Genomic DNA, 11,980 nt, shown 5'->3' with positions numbered 1-11,980 from the left:
GTCAAGCTTGTGAAAAGTTGCATAAAGTTTACAGTGACAATGCTCTACAAAAACCTCAGTGCCAACAATGTTTCACGAAATTCTGTGCTGGTGATTTTGATCTCAACGACGCTCCTCGGTCAAGGAGGCCCACCAAGGTTGGTGACGACAAAATAAAGGCATTGATCAGGTCGAACCCATGTAACACAACACGAGACATCATTTAAGCATTCACAACCACTTGAAGAAGCTGGGATACATAAGCAAGTTCGATATTTGGGTTCCACATGAACTCAAAGAAGTTCATTTGACGGCACATATAATCATCTGCAATATGCTCATTAAATGCAAGGAAATCAATCCTTTTTTGAAGCGACTGATAACTGGTGATGACAAATGGATTGTTTACAACAATGTGGTGCACAAACTGTCTTGGTCCCAATGTGATGATTCACCTCAAACATCGAAAGCAGACATTCATCAGAGGAAGGTTATGCTCTCAGTGTGGTAGGATTTTAAAGGTGGTGTTTTTCGAGCTCCTACCAAGGAATCAAACAATCAATTTGAATGTGTACTGTCAGCAATTGGACAGTTTGAACAAATCCATCATCCAGAAGTGTCCAGAGCTTGTTCATTGTAAAGGAGTTGTGTTCCATCGCAACAACATGAGACCACACACAAGTTTGACCACCCGTCAAAAATTATTGGAGCTTGGATGGGATGTGTTGCCACACCCACCATACTCACCTGACCTTGCGCCGTCAGACTTCCACTTGTTTCGCTCTCTTCAAAACTCCTTGTGTGGTATAACGTTTAATTCAGATGAGGTTTTAAATCAGCACCTTGTTCTGTTTTTCACAAATAAAGACGTGTCCTTCTATGAACGAGGAATTATGAAGCTCACTGAGAGATGGCAAAAGGTTATCGAACAAAAAGGTTATCATTGATTGATCATTGTTTTTTATATAAGTAAATGACCTTTGAAAAACAGACAGAAGACGTCATGACTTTTCCAACAACCCAATATTAACAAATAAAACCCTAGAGCCATAGTAATTTCCAGCACAAATGTTTGTACAGCAGGTCATTCCCCCATTAGAGGAAATGATGAGGACTTTCATATCAGTTTTCTCCTGGTGAAACTTGATTGAACACATGACAGTCCATTCCCTCTACCCGCTCCCAATTGTTCTTTTATTAGCAGCATTTTAAAAGTATTGTTTAAAGTGTATCTTATGGTGTTTATTTAAGGCACCCTAATAAACTTCCATTTGATAACATTATTATAATAGATAAGGTCAGTTATTTTCCATTTTATATAGCAGTTACCCTAGACTCTAATACAGGTTTCCCCCACTATTTGAAAGTAGAACATTTCTGTGAAACCTCTCATAAGCCAAAACAGTGTAACACTGAAGAAGCAGTAGTTAATTTATGTCATTATTTCTTTCACCACGATTAAAATGCTTAATTATGTCCAGTTTTACACTAAATATAATAACCTTCCAAGCTGTCTTGGGCTTTTCTGATACCGTAGGACATATCTTGCTCACAGATGCACAAAAAAACCCGAGATGAAGCCCAGATGCTCACACAGTTCAGAGCTGTGGTGGCCTGGTGCCGAATGCTGCCTCTAGAACAGCTCCCTGCAAATCAAACGCTGAACGCTGTTTTTTCTTTTCGCCTTTTAAAAGAAAAAGCGAATATCTCCTTTGGATTTCTTTCGGTTAGCGAATGAAACAGGTACTAATGTAGGACTTTTGTAAGAGCAGTGGCATAAAGTGAACTTTCAAAAAGCGGGGGATGCCTGTATACAGGGCACACTGTTAAGCGGAAGCTATAATATAGAACATTTCCCTGTGACAGACCCCACCAGTAGACTTCCAAGGGTAATGGTTTTACTGCTATATTTCTGTGAAATAAGAAGGAAAATAGGTGTTTAACCATAACTATCCAAAAGACAAATTTTCCGATCTTTAGGTAATTGATTTTGTGATAGTATTTAGTTTTTTTAAATGGTACAGACCTCTTATGGTTTCCTTTTCTTTCTGCTCCCTGCGAGTCGTTGGGAGGTTCTTAAAAAGGGCCATAGAACAAAGGACCAAAAAAGCAAGAATAAGGGAAGTGCTCACTAAATGGCTCTAGGTCTGGTAGGGACACATGTAGCATGATGATTTCATTGGTATTTTCCAGAATAATGTGTCATTTTAAAAATCAGCTGATTTGCATCTCTATATAGTACTAGTAAGCGTGTCATTCATAAACTAGGTACAGTGTCTGACTTCAGAGTCAACAGTTGAAAACGTAGCATTAGCCACAGGCATCCGAGATTCACCTGAACAACCCAAATCTACCACAAAAGGTTTCATAAGCTGCCACAGTTTGATATGACTCGACAAGTCTAGAACTGTTTACTTGAATTTAGACAAAGGCCACAGGTGTGTGCCCAAAGTGTTAAAATCATCATAGAGAACTCTATTTAAATATTAACTAACTCTGTGGTTGTGTGTTTTGTTTGTGTGTTTTTGTTGTTTTGGTTTGTTTCTGGCTAGCTCATCAGAGTTGTAACAAGCTCAATTAAAGTGCAAGGAATCCTGTCTTATGCCTGTGTCATACTCTTCTATTTTGGGTAAGATTAACTATTCTTGACTATGTTTTTGGTTATGTGGTAAAGTCTAAATGCAAGATATAGTAATGGAAGTTAACAGCAACCAGGTTCTACTCCACCCACTGACTGCCCCGGGGGCTCCCTAAGGGCTACTTCCTCCAGATGTGTTTGCAACGCAGTTAAATACCTGCTGTTGGGTAGGATGGATAGCACTGTAGATTTAATTTTGATCTTCAGTGAAATTGTTTACTGAAAGCCCTTTTTGCTTAGGATTTAAGTTTCACATGTATTTTCTTTTATAAAATAAAATCTGCCATTGCATTCAGATAATTTCCTATGTTCAAACACCTCTTTGAATTTGTACTGTCTGCCACATTAATGATTTAACATGCTCAAGGCCTATGTCATATAAACCCAAAGAAGATGCAGAAATGTAGTTTCTTTGCCTATGACTGGCTGGCTGAACTTTTATCTGTAAATTTGTTGGTCTCGTTTAGCTTACACTCTGGTTGGGAGAGAGAAATGGTAAGAAAATAACAATATAAAGTGGTGTTTTTGCCGTTGTTAGTTTTCTCAAGAAGTGAATTTTTGATCGAGTACCCCGGCCCACCTTTAGATTTACTTACTTAGAAAGAAGAAGGCACCCTGTCTCCACACTGGCTTCAGTAGTGCATGAGGAGCTGACAGTCTGGGGGAGTGTCAGAGCTGAGCATGGCAAGGAGAAAAGTGGGGTGACGATAAACAGCAGTCATAACTCCAGCCGTCGGTTCACCCAGACTCTTCCCCTAAGCCGAGGCCAGCTTCCCAGAGACATCTCTGTTCCCTGTTTCCCATTTTGAGTGTGTTTCCTACATTGCTCTCTGCCTGGTGGCTGGCACATGACAGGCGCTCCGGAGCTTCTGTCGCAGGAGCGTGGGAGCAGTCACTTGTCTGCACCGAGCACCGGGAGGGAGGAACATGGGCCCACTCCTTCAGTGCAGTGTTCAGGCATGGCGGCCAATTTTAGTGATAGCCCAAGCAAGGTATATTCAGATCAGATTCCGTACCTTTACTGCTTTCCGTCTGGATGAACAGGCACATGCTTACTATACCGAGGAACGCCTCAGGCTGTTGACACTGAAAACACGAGCTTCTCTGCTGTGCCTCCCACCGCCCTTCAGAGCTCACAGCACTGCGCCTGTCCATCAGGTGCGGCTGCTCTGACTGCTGTCATCTTTGTTTCACACGCTGATTATTCCAGTGTTTTCCTTTTGACGTAAACAAATCGGGGCGTGAAGCATGTATACGCTACATCTGAAAACCTTCGTGTAGTTACAGCTGCCTGTGCGTAACACACTGAAGTGTATGTGCTGTAATCTGAATTACTTCCAACTCACACCCTCCCCCGGCCCCCGCATCACCTCTCCCCCTCGATGGACCAGCCGGGCACATCTGCAGTGCCCCTTCCGTTCTGCTGATTTACTCTAATCGTCCTTGTATCGGGGTAATTCCCAAATTATCCTCTCCTGCTTTAAAAACTTTCCCCAAGCCACCTTGTCTGCGAAGCCTTCTTTATTCCTCGAGCCCGCCAAGCCCAGGAGTCTCCCTTGAGCAAAAGCAAGTCAGAGTCCAGTTGGGCCCCTGACGTAAAATGCCGGCCCCCGCCCGCACCGCCCTGCCTGACTCGTTCCCTTCAGACTTGCTCTTGCCGAGCCGCGGAAGGAAGGCTGGCGGCCTCTGTCCTCACTGATGTGTTCAGCACTCCCCAGCCACTGAAATTCTAGTGGAAAAATAGACAACAGCCAGGAAAACAAATGACTATAAAGTGACAGTTGGTAGCAGGCGGCAGGAAGGAAGAAACTATGGTGTAAGGAGGTGAAGCATGACGGAGGTGACTGCCGTAGAGAGAGCGGGTAGGGAAGCCCCCGGTGAGCTGAGGTTTCAGTGCAGCCTGGATGGGGGGACGGAGGAAGCCATGCCGGTGCCTGGGAAGCGGGCAGGCCTGGCAGAGGGGACGCAGAGGCCTGATGCGAGGCGCAGCGGGCATCGGGGCAGCTGGAAGGCAGTGGTTCAGGCCGAGCCACGGGAAGGGCCGGGGTTCAGCTCTCAGGGAGGGGTAACCACTGGAAGCTTCTGTGCAGAAGAAAGCTAGATTCCCCTTGGCTTTTTGCCAGAGCCCCTCTGGCTGCTGTGTAGAGAATGGACTGGAGTGTAGCAAGAGGATAAACAAAAGTCATTCCCCAATGAAATCTTAAAAAAAAAAAAAGTCAGGCCTGGTCAGAAAGTTGTTTGGTCATTGCAAGGTGACTGTGGCTGGAATTGGAGCGGTAGCCATGGGGTGGTAAGAATTTATCAGCTAGGTGTGTGTTCTGAAAGTGGAGCTGGACAGGACTTGCTGATGAATTGATTGGATGTGAGGTGTGAGGAAAGGAGAAGAATCAAGTGTAATTACAGAATTTGGGGCTCGAGCACTTAGGCTAATGGGATTGCCGTTTACTGTGATGGCGAAGCCCACGAGACATGTGTGTGGGGTTTGCTTTGTTTGGTTTTGATTTTAGGAAGGTTGGGGTTGGAACCAAAAGTTCTGGTTGGAACCTGGTAAGTTTGCAATCCTATTAGACGTCCCCTAGGCGGTGTGAGGAAGCAGCGGAAGGTATGAGTTAAGAGTTCCAGGGCCAGGGTGACGTGGGGAGTGTGTGCCTGTGGGAGGCCCTCCATGTTTGCACCCCCAGCTCCTGGGGTGTAGAGCCTGGGGACATGAAGGACGTCTTTTTGCTTCCGGCTCCACTGACCTGTAATCGCCCGTAATCGCCAGGATTTCATCTTAGACATAAGAAGCAGCAGCCTACTGCTTCACTGACTGAAAACTGGCAGTGAGGCCTATGGTGCCGTGTCACGTAAGGGATCCCCGTATGTGAGGAGATTCCCATGTGAAGAGTTGTTTTCAGAATTTTTGCCACATTTGTGTCAAACACCTGAAAATATTATTTACCTTTTGGCCTTGAAATCTCACTTTTGTAATTATAGCTACCGAGGAATTTATTTTAAGGAAATATACAAGTTTTCCTAATTAGAACCTTTTTAATAGAAGAAAAATATTCAAAATAATCTACATATCCAAAAACTAAGGGCTTTGGGGGGCTTTGTTGTATGATAACCCATACAGTGAAATATTTTAAGTCCCATTAAAATAATGTCAGTGAGGAACATTAACTGATGGGACAAACTTCATGATATACTGTTTTTTAAAACAATAATGATAATAAAATAACACAGTTGGTTGACATTTCTATGTGCCAAGCACCGTTCTGAGCACCTTTCCGAATCATCTGGATTGACTGGTTAAGAAACTCGTCAGGTCCACACAGCCTCTAAGCAGTGAGTCAGGGTTTGAACTCAGATGCTTGGCCCCCAGGTCTGTACTCTGGCCCCAAATTTTAGCCCCTACTGCCCTGTAAAAGGAACCCCATTCTGAACAGCGCAAAGGACAAGTCAGTTAATACTCGTAGCAAAACAACTGAAGGTTACGCACCACATGTCACAGTGATTAGCACTGGGGTGTGGAATTATAAGCTGTTTTCATTTTTTGTTGTTCATCTGTATTTCCTAAATGTATTTGGTTTATAATAAGAGAATAAACGTTAAATAATTTGGGAGGTAAAACTTCTAAGTGATATAAGAAGAGAATAAATGTTGAATAGTTAGAAGGTATAACTTTTAAATGGTATAAATTCTTCTAGAAGAGAACTCAGGAATTTATCATAAATTTCCTGATAAGCTCCAGGAAGCTCGGGCTTTGCGTAAGGAGCTCTGTGTCTCAGGCCCTGGGTTGTCCCGCTCTGGGCCTGGCCTCCTCTCTGTGCCCCACTGCCTTCCCGTAGTAGGTGGCGTTTGCATGATTGAGGTCAATTCCAACAGTGGTTGTTTGTCTCGTTCTGGCTTTAGGTTGATATCCCTGAAAGTACTTAATAGCATTGTGCTACTGGGAAAATCATCCCAATATGTGAAGGAAGCCAAAATGGAGGAGAAGTTGTTTCATCCCCCCACCAGCACGCCCAGCAAGTCCCAAAGCAAGTGTAAACCCTCTCAAGGTAGGTTGGGGTCTTGTCATCGCTTCTCTGCATCATTCTCTGAAGAGTCTGAAGTCTCCGTAGTAAAAAAAATCACAGTTTTGTCAACGTTTAGCAAACACTTTCAAGATTTGATTTCACTTTACTTAGTTGTTGTTTTTAATGTTTTAGTTAGGTCTCATCACAGATAGACCTAATGCAGTGCTGAGTTTTTAGTTGATTCATTGTTCAGTGGAGGATCAGTGAGCCCCTGTTCCGTGGGGATACCCAGTGGGACAAAGGCTCATTGTAGGTTGTGAGGGAGAGGGGGAGACAGCACGTAAGGGAACGTGCATTCCGTCGGGGGCAGTGAGTGAGTGCCCAGAGAAACTAAAGGGCCGGGGAAAGGAAGTGTGGCGGGAGTGGGGGCACGTCCCCAACGCGGAGAGATGGCGCCTGCCTGGGAGGAGCGTCCCGGGCAGAGGGCCCGCTCGCACATACGAAGGCCCGAGGCAGGGACGCGCTTGGCATGAGGACGGACAGCAAAGATGGGGTGGCTGCACTGGACCGACCCCGGGGAAGGGGGCTGGAGGAGGAGTCGGAGGCTGACCCAGGACCCTGCAGGCTGCTGTGAGGACCTCGGCTTTAACGCTGTGGGAAGGGGCCTCTGCAGGACAGAGAGCAGAGGGTGATGTGATCCAGCTGACATTTGAAAACTATCACCCTCAAGCTTTGTGAAAAATAGTCGAGAAGGGTGAGCCCAGAGGCCAAGGCCGGGGGAGACTGCCTGGCTCAGAGCAGAGGCGAGTGGTGAGGGCGGGAGGGCTGGCCGGACTCTGGAGACATCTGGGGAGCGCAGGACTCGCTGGTGAGCTCGTGCAGCGGGAGGAGGAGCGCAGTCAGCATGAGTCCGGGGCTTCCGGCCTGGAAGACTGGGAGGAAGGGCTGGGACACCGACTTCATTTTTCTCATTAGAGGGCAGTCCCCTGTTCACATGGGTATTTGTGTCCATATGACTTACGGTTAAAATGGTTCCCCTTTAAATGCATGGCACCACTGTGTGCCTGGATGGCACAAAGGTAACTGAATCGTGTTCTCAGGGCCTCCCAGACCACAGGGAGATGACACAAGTGGATAATCCAAATAGGTGAGCGAGGTTATAGACGGGCGTGGAGGGGAAGGAGAGGTCCCTTCCTGGACGTGGTGATGCCCAACTAAACCTTGAAGGATGCGAAGAAATAGGCTCAGGTGCAGATGGATGGAGAGGGCACTTCAGGAAAAGGAACCAGCATGAGTTAAGTCCTCACGGCCTGAAAAAGCGCTCAGAGAACTAGCAGCTCCGTATTCCGAGCGCAGAGTTGGCTCCGGAAAGGATCAGGAGATGAGACTGAAGCTGGGCCCGAGTCCGGTCTGAAGTGGGGCCAAGCACATCATGTACGAATGTTACAGGGAGTTAAAATACAGTAGAATAAAACCTTGTATAATCACTGGTAATAATTTTTCATTACAAAGAACATGTAGGTACTGTTGTTAACGGGATTGCCTAGCTTTCAACTAAGTGGACAATTCACAGTGGGGTCGTAGGTATTCTGTTACGCTGGGCTCCTTCAGCTCATTAAGAAATAAGCACCAGTCTTGCTTTCAAGGAGCCGCCAGACTAATGGGGGTATAAACCTTTAGGAGCATACTGCAGTTCAAGGCCACTGGACCCAGAGCCATGCAGAAGTGCATTTCAGACAAGGGTTTGGGTGTGTGTACAACGTCGTGGGGGCTAGGAGACCACAGGCCAGAGACCACTCAGGAAGGCAGCTCAGGCCCGATTCAAGGATGGAAAGAGGGACCGACTCAAGACAGCACGGGGTGCATTCATCGTGGTTTGCAGCACAGCTGGTTTGGGGGAGCCAGGAGGGCAGGGTGGCGGGGTTACCAGGAGAGAGAAGTGTACGCGTTGCCTCGCTGGTGGGAGTGGTGTCAGCAGGTGTGTGTGTATGTGGACACTCATCAGGTCTCCATCTCACATGTGCAGTTTGTGTGCATCTTCTTTACCTGGATGAAGCTTCTTTAAGAGCTGAATGCGTGATTCAGAGATCGGTGGGTCCAGGCCCCGGCCCCACTGGGGGTCCCTGTGGCCCAAAGTAAACATTGGGGGTTTGTTGGTTGCTTGGTTTTTACCTCTGATGTGGAATGCTGACTAAATCTAGCCAAGGTGACTACACCTAAGAGGAGGAATGTGTTAAGAGTCTACAAAGCCCTGATGTCCTGACTATAGGAGCTAATGTTAATATTTCAGGTCAGGCAGCAGTCGTGGTAGGACTTGGTTATATAGGAAGGAGTTTGTTATGTAGGAGTTCTGATCTTTCCAAAATCAGGCAATGGAGTTATTGGTGTGATACAACCCACGTGATAGCCCTTCATTAGGATTTTGGGTGAGCACACAGAAATGGCGTGCCTCTGGGTTTCATTGTAAATTATGCCTGCTTATTCAGCTTGCTCCTTGGTTATCATGTACACGCTTCTTCAGGACCGCTGCATTGCTGAGCTTACAGTATTTAGCACAAGTTTGGGGGAATCCTTTTCTAATTAAGGGCTCTGTTTTTCCACAGAAGAAAACCTGTCTGCCTCAGTCACCAGCCAGCCTACCTACCAAAAGGAAAGTATAATACCATTACTTGTGACAAGCAATTCTGACCAGTTTCTGACAACTCCAGATGGAGATGAGAAGGACATTACACAGGAAAACTCTGAATTAAAACACAGGTCCTCAAAGAAAGATTTGTTGGAGATAGACGGGTTCACAATTTGCGGAAACCGAATTGACTGAGCTCCGTGGCTCCGTGTGCCCAATGCCACGTCCTGGGACAGCCAAGCTGTGCTACCAGGACAGACACATGCTAAAAGGGGCACTGAAATATTTATTTAAAAACTTAAATTATTAATGGAAAGCAATTCTTAGTATCTTCCTTCCAGTAATGTGGTCTGGCTGAAGGTCAGGTCACGGAACAGCAGCGACCTGCAGTCCTGACTTCGGGAGCTCCTCCTGCTTGGAGAAGCCGTGGCGTCACTTCCGGGCCCGACGAGAACAACCTCAGAGCCACTTTTGCTCTGTCAGTCTGTGCTTCCAGAACGTCGTCGCACTTTGCCTCGCAGTCCCATCAGTATAAGAATGTATACGTGGGAACCTGTGAGGCTTTCACCATGACATCACCTTCCCTGTCTCATACGATTTTCACAAACAGTTTTCAAACTCCACTTCATCTGCCAAAGCATTTTAAAAAAATAATTAAACTTAAGTCCAGATAAATGTTCTTACCACCAGAATAATCCTTGAAGATGTATCTGAATTAATCAGAATAAGGCTACCTTAAATAAGACCTGATGACTAGTAGCATTTTATAGAAAAAAGCCCTAAGCCAGTTTGTTTATTTACAGAATATTAATGAATGAAGGTTATGCATCACTGGGAAAATGTTTCATAATTTTTCAGTTTACTCTTTAAAGCAAAATGTGAGCTGTGTATTGTTTAATTGCAGTGCATAAAATAGAAATTCCCTTACAGAAAGGTACTTTCTATATTGAAAAAGCAGAGCAGTGTTAACGTTAATGTAGTTAAATGGTTTCACTTTAAAACTAATTGCTTCATAAATTGTTACAGTTTACAGGATTTGGTGTTAAATAGGCTGAAGAATTGTCACTGTACAAAATTCAAAGGTGTCAACTGTAACTGGGTTTTTTTTTAAGGAACAGTTTTAAAGTAAGTATCCTAAGTGCACTGGACAGGGTCCTCTTGCTTGGGCTTATAAAATGCATTGTGTTTTTGTTTGGAGTGTCAGTGGGGCAGGGTCTGTGTTCTGTGAAAGAGTGCGTGGGGAGGCGTGACTGTGGGTGTGCCTGTGCTCGGGGTGGGGGGAGAAAGTAAAGGGGGTGTTTGGGGCCTGTGGGGTGGCCATCTGGCTGTGGGCAGGTGTCTGTGTGCGAATGTTGGGAACAACAACCAAAAGGTGCTTTTTGGTTTTGTTTGAGACATCAGAAGTACATGTCTGCTTAATCGCTGGTTGTGGCCTGCATCGTAGGACAGATTGTTTTCCACTTTTTTTCTTGAGAAACCTTTCTGCATTTTTATAAAAATTTTACATCTAATTTCAGAGTGTCCAGATGTCACTGTTAACTGTTACTTCCTTTGATGTTTTCATTTTGAAGTTCAGCTTCTGTGCTGCTATTTTGGGCATATGATATTCAGAGGTAAATTTTAGGTGATTTGTCTGTTCCCTGGGTGAAATGTAAAGCAAGCTTTAATGCATTGGCTTCTTCATTTGAAATACAAAAGTGAATTTTAATGTTTCGCATTAACTCAAGAAATTTGAAGGTTAATGTTCACATAGGGTAAGAGAGGGAACTGTACTACAGAAATGCTTTTGTGAGACCTTGCAGTATTTTAAGTTAAAAATGAAAAGACTTAATCGCATTGTGCATGTTTCAGTGAAGCCCCATTTTAGAATTTCTTTGCCCTCATCTTCTCTACCTAAATGGAACAGTGTCCACGGTGAATGAGAATGGTTTTGGGGAAAACTTTGCCAAACATAGCCCTAATCAGAGCAAGAATATGACATGGGTATATCTTTCAATTCAGCTTGGGTTACTGTTATTGTGCCGCCACTTTCGAACATGGTCGTTTCCTTTGCAAAATATATTGGGAGTTCAGAATGATGTTCATATCTTCTGTTAAAATGGCATTCAGTACTAATTTTATAAGTGCATCCTGTGTGAAACTCAATAAATTCAATTTTGTAATCTTTTTTAAAAAGGTCACTGAATTTATTTTGATAATGTTTACTGTTACATTTCGTGGAGAATGAATTTCCCACTCTATAAAAGAATGTATTCCAAATTGACAAGTGACAGGACTATCTGGTCTTAATGGTGACAAAATGTTTGGTTTCTGTCTTTGGGGGAAAAAAAAGGCCAGGCGTTGGTCTTAGGCCATTTAATATCTCTCAACAAATGAAGGTATTTGCGTTTTACAGGTGTTTTGAATGTCACGTAATATGCTTTTCATATCTGGGAGTCAAGTTCAAAACAGTACTTTGGTCTTAAAAATAATCTAAGACACAAAATAGGTCAGACCCTTATTAACTTTTCCTCTGGAACAGAAATATAAACGCCCAGGGTCATTCAGGAGCTTACATATCCATGGAAGAAACTTGTTATAATTAGGTCCCCCAAATTTTTCCTTCCACTCTTGGTAACTAAGCAGAGGAGGACATACATTCACACAGTAATTTAAAATCATGACATTTTGATACGTTCCAGCTTCATCTACCTATTTATTCTTTCAGCAGAGATTTATTAATCGCCTATGTGTCTGTCG

General features: G+C 44.5%; 1 protein-coding gene across 1 annotated transcript in view; it reads left to right on the top strand.

Annotated features, from left to right (window-relative positions):
* The window catches only part of TAPT1 (transmembrane anterior posterior transformation 1), a 76,431-nt gene extending 65,015 nt beyond the window's left edge, over nt 1-11,416 (top strand). The window contains exons 10-12 of the mRNA XM_019625121.1: nt 2,532-2,608; nt 6,512-6,657; nt 9,219-11,416. Of these exons, the coding sequence (XP_019480666.1) occupies nt 2,532-2,608; nt 6,512-6,657; nt 9,219-9,436 (441 nt within the window). The 3' untranslated portion in view covers nt 9,437-11,416. The remainder of the gene's footprint in view (nt 1-2,531; nt 2,609-6,511; nt 6,658-9,218) is intronic.
* The last annotated feature ends 564 nt before the right edge of the window (nt 11,417-11,980 follow it).

Source organism: Hipposideros armiger, unplaced genomic scaffold (genome assembly GCF_001890085.2).
Source record: "Hipposideros armiger isolate ML-2016 unplaced genomic scaffold, ASM189008v1 scaffold_616, whole genome shotgun sequence".
Classification (NCBI taxonomy): Eukaryota; Metazoa; Chordata; class Mammalia; order Chiroptera; family Hipposideridae; genus Hipposideros; species Hipposideros armiger.
This window is presented reverse-complemented; position numbering and strand designations above follow the sequence as displayed.